The following is a 12,374-nucleotide window of genomic DNA, read 5'->3' on the forward strand; positions in this document are numbered from 1 at the left end:
AAAACTCTCAATCAAAGATGTATATGGTCAAAAATAGAGAATTATATTCCAACTAAATATGCAACACTTTGTATTCAATAAATACCAAAAAATATAGTTTCCATATAAGGTATTCTCTTTTGTATTGACTCCATGTTAAAAAATCATCATAGAAAAATGATGATTAGAAAAAAGCATTTGGGATATCTTGATTGGGACCATTAGGAAAGAACCAGTACAACATCAAGAATAAACAAAACTATTTGCATATATTTATTTTTGAAGCAAAGTCCAAAATGTTGGCACAAAAAAACTACATACCTGCGCTATTTGCGCGGGCCATCTCGCTAGTTACTTGTATTAAGAATGGATTGATTCCTTCTTTTCGATAAGGTGAAGCCGAATTCACTAGTACAGAATAGGCCACCGGCTCTATAATTCTGAGTGGCCCCGAACGTACCAGGCTTTATGGGGCTTTAGACTACATATTTTTTAACATGATAAAGAAGATAATAATACTAAATAATTTTTTAACAATGCCTATAATACAAATTAAATAGTGAAAAATAAAACGAGTATGATTACCTCAAATAATAGCTAAACCACATAACTTCATCAACAATAATATTTCAGTCCTTCAAAAAAAAACTCCTTCCGGCGTTTCTTGATGCAAAATCATTAAGAATCGTATCTAGAGCAATGTTGTCTAAGATTTCTCCACGGCATCAATTTCTGCAATTAAATCTTCTTCCATTGGACCATCTTCATTGACCTCATCTTGTGCATTTAAATTAGGATCATGTTCCTGCTGCCCATGATCAGATTCCTGCCGTTGAACTTCATTGACATCAACGTTACTTTAACCGACAAAAAAACTTATGTAAAGCACCCTTTGCGATTTAACCAATTGATCATCATATTTTCTCTTTTTCCTTTTCTGAGAACCTGATAATTGTTTCTTGGGCAATATCTAAGACCTAATCAGAAAAGCAAGTAATGGTCACTTCCTCACTGGAATTGGAAATTTAGAGCTAAATATCTGAGACACTAGATAAATATTAAATAAGAATTACCAATCAGCCGATCAGGCCGCAGCAACACCAGGGGGCAGGGGCAATCCACGGCCGATGGGCAGCAGCATGAGGGGCAATCCACGGCCCGACGGCCGATGGGCAGAGAGGCGGTCTCGCCTCTCGCGGAGATTAGGGTCGTGGTTATAGAACCGGGATTATAAATTTGGAACTAAATAGTCGGATTATTAGTTCCAGTTCTCGTACCTGGGACTAAAAGGTTTATGCAAGAAAAAAATTACTCCACAACTAGAACTCAAAGTTGAGACCTCTTGCTTCACGCTAGCTTTCTTACCATCCTAACTACAGAGCATACGTGACTCTAGTTGGTATACCTTATTTTTAAACTAACTCGTGGAGATCCTTTTAGTTCAATTGATACCACCAACCGAGACTAAATGATGACTCTTTAGTCCCATTTGGTAACACCAACCGGAACTAAAGAAAAACTTTTAGTCCCGGTTGGAGACTCCAACCGGGATTAATATTCCCCCGGTCCCCTAACTTTAAGACCCGGAACTAATGCGTCCATTAGTTCCGGGCCTAATGCCGGTCAAGACTAATGTCAAAGATGAAAGACCAATGTCAAAGATGAAAGGCCTATTTTACTAATAATTCTCTTTCATTATCTAAAAAACCTTTTACTATATTATTCTCTCTTTTTTCTTTTGCTGTGATTACAAAATAATTCAGCGACTTTTCTACCTTTTTTTCTTTGTTTGAGCAATCATGCCCTCCAGTGCCAAATAATGTGTACGGACGGGGTTTTCTTTTGCAGGATTTTTTTTTTGAAAAGTTCTTTTGCAGGAATTGATATAATATTTTAGCACGATCGAAGAAACTTTTGTCCTTCGAATAATCTTTTATCACAAAGAAAGCTAGAACCGAAGAGGCCAGCCACCAAAGGAATTAAAGAAGCCAACTACGAAGGATCCTATACTCCTTGCACGTATATTTATACGCTTACACCAAATGCACATTGCTAGCTTGTCGATCCTACGGCCAGTCCTACAACCCAGCGACGAAGAGGGAAGAGAACCAGATGACGAGGTCCTCGCTGAGCTGCTGCTGCTCCTCGTCGGCCAAGCCCACGGCGCCGCCGCCGACGTGCAGGCGGCAGAGCGGGCATGTCCGCCGGCAGCGTGCCAGCCAGCGGTCGACGCAGTCCCGGTGGAACGCGTGGCCGCACGGCAGGCTCCGGATCTCCTCCCCGTCGCGGCACGCCGATATGCACACGCAGCAGTAATACCCCGCCGCGCGGTCGTGCCCGTCGCGGCGTCGCCACCGCTCGCTGTCAGCCGCCACCTTCTTCCCAACCTCCATGCCGCCCCCGCCGCCGCCGGCCTCGGCGCCGGTGAGGGCCGAGGAGAGCAGCGCCACCACCTGGCTCACCGTCACGGTTAGCATCGCCTACTGTGCAAGCGCAGCAGCGCCGGCGCGAAGCTTTAATCTGCTCCGGCTGGGTCGCATGCAGTGCGGCGAGTGATCAGTGGGGGAGTGAGAGGGTGGACCAGGATCTGATGAGGCTGGACTGCGATGCTTATAAAGATGATATCTATCGTGTGGAATCATTTGGGCGATCGAGAAGGAAAAGGGGACAGAGAAGGCGCACCTAATTAACACTCCAGCGTCGTCTAACCTCCCACTATCATGTAAAACTAATCTTTTCCTTGGGCGCAAAGCGTCTGCGATGCGAAAGGGCTGGGCCGAGCACTGTGCATCTGCAGATCCCATCCCACTCGAGTTTTCAGGAGGTACGAAGAGGACCTAACTGAAGGTACTCATCAGATCGTCAGGCTGCAAGAATCTCCCGTCATCCGATCTGGCAATGCGCCACTGCAGCGACGGAATAAATCTATCTGAAGTTGTGCGTTTGGACGGTCAGGATCGGCACACCTCAGACTTCCCCGTCGATCCGAACTGGCCGTGAGATCCGTTGACGCTTTGGATGCGGAAAAGAGAGAGCTTTTTCGCACCTTCAAGCATCTCAACGATCAGCAATTAATTAATAATTTTTGCGGTACTGTACATGGAGTACAAGTACGTCCGGCCATGCCGGCTGCAGGCAAGCGGGTGTGTCGGCTGACCTGACCTAGCCATGGCAGTGGGCAGCGAGGCTAGCTGTTGCTTCGTCAGCACACAAGCCTTTCCCGTGGCTACGCAACTTCAGTCACCTGCAAGGAACCGGCCGGCAAGAAATGAGTGAGCGCGACTGCGTGATTCAGTTTAGATACTCTGACCAACCGGCCGGCCGGCGCGGCCGGACGGAGAGCTAGCTAGCGATCCTCCTCACTGTGCACAGTGCTGGTGGTGAAGGTGAGCCGTCGCCGGCGACTGCCCGCAGCTTATAGCCTACGCGCCACGGATCCCTGTGCCCGTGGATCGCGAGCCCCGTCTTTGCACCTGGTTTAATTTGAGGTACTTAGACTGCAGTTCCATTATTATGTGGAGGATCAGACAGCAGGTTAATTGCCACATCCAGTCATCAGTCTGCACATGGCCTTCGTTTTATTGTCAAATTCCATGTGGAATCGGCATACAATGCAACACCCTCCTGTCCTAAATTTCAGTCCCATCATTCCTTTCTGGAACGACGTCCGGGCAGAGAAGCTGGATTTCTTTTGCGGTTTCTGGTACCAGCAATTCGATTGATGGTAATCCTATCTCTAGCTTTCTCTTTGCCTGACGAAGCACCTTTCCTTGTTCCCTTTATCCTTTTTAGCAATTGGATATCAGTGGCTGGTACCAGGGCATCCCATCCCACACCCACACGCACACCAAAGAAAGAAGCGCCTGTCGACACTGGCTAAGATAAGATCAGAAACAGCATGTTTGGCAGGTTCAGATAATCGCTAATCTCAGGACATGGCAGCTTGGGATCCACAGTCCTATTATTTTGTATACCATGCTCTGCATATAGTTATTCCAGCAAGAATGAAAACGAAGTGGAAGCGGTGCTGTTTGACCATTTCAATATGCTCATTGCTGTTGTCCAAGACAAAACCGCCTTCTCAACAGCAATCATGTGATGTAACCACTCTAGTGTCATACGGAAATAAAGCGAGTACCGCATCAACAGGGCGATGATGATTTACAACAAGCACCAATCAGAGGAGAGCAATAATTCTGGTTCATTACCGTCCGATGTTATGTTGCTACCATGTAATTGTTCGTTGACTCTTGTCATAACAGGAATTCAACCAGAAGAGTTCCTGGTGCTTGAATCTCGTTCTGATTTCTCTTGGTGGTCATTTGAGAAACTTTCCGCCTTTTGGTACAAGACAACGGATTCCATCCTACCTGCAGTCAACATCAGCACACAACACGAGTCAGAGAAAATGATGGATGGAGCCACAGCAGAGATACGAGCACCTGATCACAAAAAGAGGTGCTGAATTAAACAGCTATATGCTCCATGCAAGGACAAACAACTATAATGTTCGAACAAATGGCCTGTTTAAAAATTCCTGCCAATGTTCAAGCCTTTACCTTCTGTGCATCCAAAAGCCAACACAAATCATGTATCAGTTTCCCCTTTTCCAAATGTGATCTGTTGGAAGTAAGCCGTTTGGTGAGCACTTTGATCATTTCCTTCTCCCACCCATCTAATTTGTCCCAACCACAAAAGTCACATCAACATTCACATATGCCATATGCTATCACTAAAAGTTGGTTCTGAAATGATTATCCATATATAAGTACTATAAATTCCAATCTCAATTCGTTCTGAACCTTTCTTGAAAGTATGCATGACCTGAATCCCATCCTATTAACATCTACATAAAAACGACATATTCAGGGCCGAAAACATCCATTTGATGTAAGTATGAAACTGTGGGCTGCAATTCATGAGCGTGGTTCCATGAGAACAGATCAGTTATTTCATATATTTTTTTCCTTTCTTTTGACTTTTTCCCACTCTGTCAATACAACAAACAGGTCGCCGGCACAAATGGATATCGCACAAGATTAGCGCAGGGGCGACCGAGACTCACCGGGAAAGCCACGCCGACGGCGTCGCTGACCAGAGACCCTCTGGCCTCGCGGTACCTGTGCAGCAGCATGTGACACACGGCTAAGCGTGCAGGACGGGATCGGGGGAATCTCTGTGCACGGGCGCCGCGGCGAAAAGAGAGACGGAATGGAAGCCACTTTGTCTCGGCATGCCTACTTGAGACGCTTCTTGGAGAGGGGGCAGACGAGCGCGGTGGTGAGCGCCTGCGGGATGCTGCGGCCGCCGGCGCCGCCGTGGCTCGACAGCAATGCCGCCGGCCGCCTCATTTGCCTCCGGACAACGGTTTTTTTTTCCTTTTAGCAAAGACAACGGTTGTTGATTGAGCCCGGTGGGCAGGGCTCGCACCTCGCAGCCCAGTTCAGCTGCTTCCTCGTGTTGGCTCTGTTTTTGGGTTCAGATAGCTCAATTGGCCCATTAAATATTAAGAAGTAGCCCATCTTCTGTGCTTGGTCCGGCCATCAAGTTAGGCAGCCAGTCTCAGGGTTCACGAGGAGTTTCATAGGCATCAGCAAATTTGCTAATACGACAGGATTACTAAGAGAAGAGAGGGAAAAGAGTTTCATGAGATGTGTGGAGAGTTTTATCACCATAACACTTCTCCGGCACAGTTACAAATTCTCGGTTACTGTACAGTAAAATTGTGCATTGAGACTAGCCTTAGAAATTACTCCCTCAGCTCAGGATCAAACGTTTGTAGATTTAACTGTAAATAGCAAAAAAATTATAAAGATTGATAATAATATTAAAATCATGTCAATAAATTCATCATGAAAACAACTATCATAATATGTAACTTTTTCCATTTGGAATAAATATTTTTAGAGGTATTGTTAGTTAAAATAAAAAAGGCTTGATTTAGGATAAAGATAAACATAGTTATATTCTAGGATAGAGGAGTAGGATGTAATAAGAAGATTGCAGGAGTTGTGAATGCTTTAGAAAAAAGAGGTCATGAGCAGAGTTTCATATACACCAAAAAGACTACATCTTTAGTACTACCATAGTTAGGATGTAATAAGAAGACTACACAAATTATCAATGTTTTAGAAAAAAGAGATCATGAGCGGAGTTTCTAAAACTCCAAAAAGACCACTGCTTTTGTAACACCATGGTTATCGGAGCTATAATTTGTTGCACTCAAATACTTTTAGTTTTTGAAACCAGAGTAACCTGTAAAACACGTACATACTTAGTTGTGAAGCCAGGGTTTCATTAGAGATGGTGTCATTGGAGCATAGATGGACAAGCAAGTTAAAACCCAAAAGGTGTGAGGAAGAAAGTTGGCTAGTATATTTTAGTGGTGTTGAAGTTGAGGTATTTCTCTCAGTTTTTCTAACATCATTTCAACTTTACAAGAAATTTGATACTCCCTCTATTCCAAAATGTAGATTGTTTTGGGATTTTTGAGTCATAGTATTTGCTATGTATATATTAACCTAATAAGAAAATTAATTGGTGTGAGGGCTTTTACTCTTCTTGTACTTTTATTTAGTTCGGGGAACGGAATAGGTTGATCAACCACCATCTTGTACCATGAATGCACATGATTAGTGTAAACACGATGGATGTAATTATCAAACCAAATTGGGATCAATTCACAATAGACCGTTTATATAAGGGGTGGTAACGGATCATGGTCCTAATCCTGTCTTCACAATCTAATTTGGACCTTATATATTTTTAGTTTAAAATTATATAAGATTAGAGCCTGATCTTTTAGCGTCCGGTCCTTAAATTATGTAGGCTAAAATTTAAACTTATTTACCTAGGATGAGATGATCCGTCAAACAAACACCCCACCATTAGCCTTGCTTGGGCGATGTGTACAAGCTTTCTATACATGGTGTCCCCAAAGCTCGCTAGTCCCCATATCCTAATATCCTTATGTGATATATAGCGCTCCTGTTTTTCCCTAAAAAAAAGTCTGCTCCTGTAATTTAACATCGCCCGTTATAGAGAAGGTAAGGAGTAAGGAGCGAGAGGAGTACGGAACATACACTCGACTCTACAATAGAATTTTCACTTTACCGTAAGTAAGAAATAATCACTCCAGAGTCCAAGACCACTCTAGAATCCATGTGGATTCACCGAAGCCGACAGTGTTTTAGATCACTTAATTTGATCATAGCTTTACCTACACGGCCATTTAGCCCGTTTAATTTACACATCGTGTAAACGCTACGTAGTCTATTTAATTATCCGTTTAACCCCTTTAACCTGTTCAAATAGTCATTTAGCTCAAATAAAGAGTTAAATGCTAGGTGTCGACTGTTTAACATTTAGCGTTCAGCGCTTACGATAACATTGATCACTAATATGCCAATGAAAACCGAGTACTATGTAATATAATATGTAATATAAGATATCATAAGATATCGATTGTAGTTTGCTTGTTCATAACACAAAAGGACTTTATTATTCATAAAATTAAACATAGTAGCTGATATTTTTCATATGCCTGCACCAATATCAGCATAACGCTACTAGTTTTTTCTAACGACGGATCAAAAGGTAACCCGCTCCTACAAATAGAACGCGGTTATTGTAGCATCCGACCCGCCTTTAGAAAAGTATTTTTAGGGGGCGGGTGATGGTGTCACCCGCCCCTTGAAATGGGCACCATTTTCAGGGATAAGTGACGGCGTCACCCGCCCCAGAAAATGATATTTCTTGAGGCGGGTGACACAACCACCCGTCCATGAAAATGGTGAAAATATTTAGGAGCGGTGATGGCGTCACCCGCCTCTAAAAATGTATTTTTAGGGATAGGTGATGGCATGATCCGCCCCACAAATAGCCCTACATAAAAAAAAATTTATAACTTATTCATATAATTTCGGATGAAGTCATACTTTATATCAAAATTGTAGAGGCTGATGTGGTATAAATCTTTGTAGTTGATAATATTTTCATTTATAGTCATTTAATGATCCAAAAAAAATTATAAGTTCGTTAATTTTAAAATCTAGAAGTTTTGATTTTTTTTTCGAACAACCTCGGATATAGAGTAGATCCTTGTCAAAGGTAATATCTAAAATTTTATAGTTTATATATTATTCATTTAAGATCTTTTAGAATCACAAGATCAGTTAATAGTTGGACCCTATATATGGCTATGACTATATAGTATCTCATACACCTCAAATCATACTTTGAGATTTACACAATCTTAATCTCTATATACACTGAAATATACTTGGTATATTTTTTATCTATAGTTCACAATAACCATAGTTTAGAAGTTTCTTTTTTTATTTATTTTGATATATGTAAATATTTAAATAAATTTTTGGAATAAAATAGGAAAATATTTCTAGGAGCGGGTGGTGGCGTCACCTACCCCTAGAAATCAATTTTAGAGTTAATATAAAAGAATAGCATACCTTATAGAGTCACAAATGATTATGTAGTGTGATGAAGAAAAAGGTAGGCGCGAGATTTGAGGTATGTGATTCAAACCTCGGATCATGCAAGTGTGCATATTTCGTCAAAAAAATTATACCTAACTATAGGGGGCTTGTCGTGGTGGCTGGCTGGAATATTTTTTTCTTTTTTCTTTTTCTATTTTTGATTTTTTTTAAAAAAATAGAAATTGATTTGTACGAACGGGTCACGGTATAACCCGACTTTAGAAATTGATTTTTAGAGACAGAAGTGTTACTCATCTCTATAAATATAAATATAAATATAAATAGTTATTTACAGCTACGAGAAGCAGGGGTAGGAATACGATTCTACCCTACGAGAAGCAGGGGTAGGAATACGATTCTACCCGTTCCTAAATATTATTTTTGGTAGCAGTGCAAAGTACGTTCTGGTACATCGACGCACGAGCTCCAAAATAGATTTAATGTCACTACACGGCACTGGATTTATTCGACGGGTGCGTGCGTGCGCGGCATATGCCGGCCTAGTGCGCGATGGCTTCACCGCCTGAGGAAGCAGCGGTCTGGTTGACGACGAGCTCGAGCCCCTGCACGGCAGCGCCAGAGGAGCACGCGCCGCTCTGGCAGCCGGCGCCGCAGAAGTCGTCACCGAGGCCGCAGTACCCGTACTTGCTGCAGCAGTAGTTGTTGGCGCACGCCGCGCCGTCGTCGGCCCGCCCGCCGCACTGCCAATCGGCGGAGCAGGCGCCGCTCTGGCAGCCGTCGCCGCAGTACTCGAGCCCGAGGCCGCAGTACCCGTTCACGCTGCAGCACAGGTTGTCGGGGCAGGGCCGACCGCCGGCCTGGCTGCCGCAGGTCCGGTTCGCGCGGCACGCCCCCGCTCTGGCAGCCCTCGCCGCAGAACTCGACGCCGAAGCCGCAGTACCCGTACTGGCTGCAGCACTGGTTGGCGTCGCAGGTCGCGCCGCCGGCTAAGTGGCCGCACTTCCTGTTGGGGGAGCACGCGCCACTCTGGCAGCCCTCGCCGCAGTACCCCTTGCCGATGCCGCAGCGCCCGTCCTGGCTGCAGCACGTACATGTTGCTCGGGCACAGCATGCCGCCGGTCTGCCGCCCGCACTGCTCGCCGGCGAGCGCGCCGGCGCCGGCATAGGCCACGGCGAGCGCGGCCAGCAAGAATGTTGCCCTCATCATTGGCTGCATTGGCAGCTTGATTTCCTGGACTTGAGCTGAGTGGTGGTGTGCAATGGCCTAGGACGCCCCGGCCTTTTAAATCAGCTGCGCCGCATGACTTGCACAGTTGCACGTCACAGGGATGATCGACAACGACTGAATCACAGATCATGGCATGCATTCACGGAACAAAAATATAGAGAGAAAACTGACATGCATATGTACGCATCGATGTCTACTAGGTACTGAATTATACTTCCTGTCTGGTGCATCGATTCAATATTTTACCGTTGCACACTAGCGTTTTTTTTCTCTGGCGCAGTTGGAAATCCTGTTTGGAAGGCTGGTTTTAGATCTAAAACTGGTGAAAATTACCAGCTAGGAAAAGTTACCGGTGAAACAAAAAAAGATCTGCTTGGATGATCGGTAACGCTAATAATTTTACAACGAAAAAAACTCAGCAGGCGATAATTATTTCTCCAGGAGTTACCCAAACAATATATTTCAAGGGAATGAAAATCTGGTTCGCTTATTGTGCACAACAAATTACATGTGGAAGATAATAACAGGTGAAATATAATTTACAAATCTTCCATATAGGCCTTAGACAAATATTGATTACTTACTGCAAGTGGTGAAAATATTGAGTTCAGCGACGCTGACGCACATTAGGTCCCGGGAAGCTCACCTAGTGGAACTTACAAAATAAAAGAGTAAATTCTATCCACCATACAAGAACTTGTATGCTTATATCATTTTTGTCCAGCAAGTTGCAAAATATACAAATGGATACAAAAACTTATCAAATGTGTGCATGTATGGTCACATATACGTCAAGGGTATTTTTACCATGGAAACTAGCTAGGTGACCTTAACTTTGGCCACAAATATTAATTTGAAGGAGGGCAAAAAATTATGTTGCCATCCACAATAGTTAACAGATTCTTACCAATCTTCTGAAATTTATGGTATTCTAATGCTGCATATGTATATAAGTACATAAATCAGTTGGGTTTACGGCTGGAAATCAGCTAGCATGTTATGATATTCCATGATACTCAATGTTAAACAATGACCAAAATTAGAAAATATTTTTCAGGAAGCTATAGAAAGATATTGTTTCAACCCTTATGATTCACTGCACTGAATATTTTATTTAGCGCACTGATACCGCTTAGTATTGATCAACTTGAAACCTGTGTTAGACAATTTATTTTTTTGCTTTTCTTTTCTCAAAATTAATACTCGTGACCTAAGTACAGTTACCTAACCTGTCACTGTGGTAATATATCTCTTGGTTGCGTACATATGACCATATACACACACATGTGACAAGTTCATGTTCCCATTTGCATTATTTGCAGCTTGTTGGACTAAAATGATACAACTATATACAAGTTATTGTATGATGTGTGCAGTTTACTCAAAATAAAACTATATATTTAAAAAATCAAACTGACCTATAATATGGAAGAGAGAGAGTTTATTCATTTTTGACCAAAGTAGGGGAACCTCCCACCTATTTTGTTTATTCAAGACCTATTTAATTCACTCTCTTAGAAAGTCGAATCTAGATCTGCTATTTTGTTTATTCAAGACCTATTTAATTCACTCTCATATAAAGTCGAATCTAGATCCGCTGGATGCTACTTAAATGCTCTAACCACAAGGCTAGAGACCCTATTGCAAGAGAGTATATTCAGTATACTTTTGCTATATCAAGGCATCTCCGGTCCTCGCTGGACCTTTAAAATCCACCTAAGCCGAACAGAAGTATTGTTCGCTGCTGCTCCAAATGAAATAATAAAAAATTCAGAATTATGTGGTGGTTGAGCACTAGCGCTGCGTGCAACGCCCAACCGATCCTGTACGTGGAACAGCACATGGTTCGAATCGTCTGCACGCTTCGATTTTGGTTCTGACACCGAGCAGTCGGCTGCTACAACATGCTCAGTTCAGTTTAGTCGAACCATGCTTTTCCTCTGTTAGACAAATATTAAGGATTTATTTTGGTGGAGTAATTTTATTTTGTAAGAGTTCAAAACTACTAGAGTTTTTCTTATGCGTCCCTTTGGAACAAAGAAAATTCGAATGGAATGATTCCAAGGATTTTCGAGGATATTTCACATGAGTTCCAACCTCTTACAAAATTTTCGAGCACCATTTTTGGAACGAAAAGCTCACACGTGGTAGTACAACCATGCTTCTATCCAATAGTGCCATGGCAAAGTGGAGATGATGGAATTCGTAATTAAACTCATAGGAACTTTTTACTGCTAACTTGCATGTATATGTGACGTTATTGTTATAATATGCTCATTGAATAAATGGTTTAGAATTATTTTTCATTTTTTTACAATTATAACATGATAATTTCTAGGCCCGAAGAGCCAAGCGGATGACTTCCTAATATATACTCCCTCCGTTCCATGAAACAAGTCATTCTAGTTTTGTTCTAACTCAAACTTTTTTTTTAACTTTCACCAAGTTTATATTGAAAACTATCAATATTTATAATACCAAATAAGTATTATTAGATTCAACATAAAGTATATTCTTAAAATAATTTTTTTTGATAAATTTTGATACTTTTCGTTATAAATATGATCAAGCTCAAAAAAAGTTTGAATACTGATAAAATTAGAATGAGTTGTTTTTTGGACAAAGACATGTTTTATTCTAAAATAGATTCATTATTTAGCTATTTGCTCTCAAAATTTTATTTAAACCAAATTAATTATTTACTAATTTTA

At 42.1% G+C, this 12,374-nt stretch overlaps 3 protein-coding genes across 6 annotated transcripts; all 3 read right to left on the reverse strand.

Moving 5' to 3' along the window:
* Positions 1-1,858: 1,858 nt before the first annotated feature.
* On the reverse strand, positions 1,859-2,620 carry LOC112877725 (E3 ubiquitin-protein ligase RHA2A-like). Its single transcript, XM_025942080.1, has one exon. It carries the CDS (start codon positions 2,454-2,456, stop codon positions 2,058-2,060), a length of 399 nt encoding a protein of 132 aa, XP_025797865.1. The 5' UTR covers positions 2,457-2,620; the 3' UTR covers positions 1,859-2,057.
* An 806-nt stretch (positions 2,621-3,426) lies between these two features.
* Positions 3,427-5,352, reverse strand: LOC112877501 (protein preY, mitochondrial-like). 4 transcript variants are annotated; one of them, XM_025941818.1, is made up of 4 exons: positions 5,221-5,330; positions 5,045-5,099; positions 4,188-4,349; positions 3,427-3,452 (listed from the first exon to the last, which is right to left on the reverse strand). In XM_025941818.1, exons 1-3 carry the CDS (start codon positions 5,328-5,330, stop codon positions 4,233-4,235), a joined length of 282 nt encoding a protein of 93 aa, XP_025797603.1. In that variant the 3' UTR covers positions 3,427-3,452; positions 4,188-4,232. The 4 variants fall into 4 exon arrangements, 2 of the variants coding, with proteins under 2 accessions (XP_025797603.1, XP_025797602.1); XM_025941817.1 differs by lacking the exon at positions 3,427-3,452 and having other exon boundaries at positions 3,633-4,349; XR_003225502.1 differs by lacking the exon at positions 3,427-3,452 and adding an exon at positions 4,539-4,599 and having other exon boundaries at positions 4,319-4,349; positions 5,045-5,352.
* Positions 5,353-8,974: 3,622 nt separating this feature from the next.
* Positions 8,975-9,651, reverse strand: LOC112872863 (agglutinin isolectin 3-like). The gene is given in 3 exon segments (XM_025935897.1): positions 8,975-9,331; positions 9,333-9,521; positions 9,523-9,651. Coding segments are annotated over 3 exon segments (675 nt in total).
* Positions 9,652-12,374: the final 2,723 nt, after the last annotated feature.

This window comes from Panicum hallii, chromosome 9, assembly GCF_002211085.1.
Source record: "Panicum hallii strain FIL2 chromosome 9, PHallii_v3.1, whole genome shotgun sequence".
Classification (NCBI taxonomy): domain Eukaryota; kingdom Viridiplantae; phylum Streptophyta; class Magnoliopsida; order Poales; family Poaceae; genus Panicum; species Panicum hallii.

Excerpts from the sequence above, each read along its gene's own strand:
- LOC112877725 (XM_025942080.1), bottom strand. The coding sequence starts at position 2,456 with ATGCTAACCGTGACGGTGAGCCAGGTGGTGGCGCTGCTCTCCTCGGCC.
- LOC112877501 (XM_025941818.1), bottom strand. The coding sequence starts at position 5,330 with ATGAGGCGGCCGGCGGCATTGCTGTCGAGCCACGGCGGCGCCGGCGGC. Across the intron at positions 5,100-5,220 it reads CTCTCCAAGAAGCGTCTCAA|GTACCGCGAGGCCAGAGGGT; the intron begins GTAGGCATGCCG and ends GCTGCTGCACAG. Across the intron at positions 4,350-5,044 it reads CCGTCGGCGTGGCTTTCCCG|GTAGGATGGAATCCGTTGTC; the intron begins GTGAGTCTCGGT and ends TGTTGACTGCAG.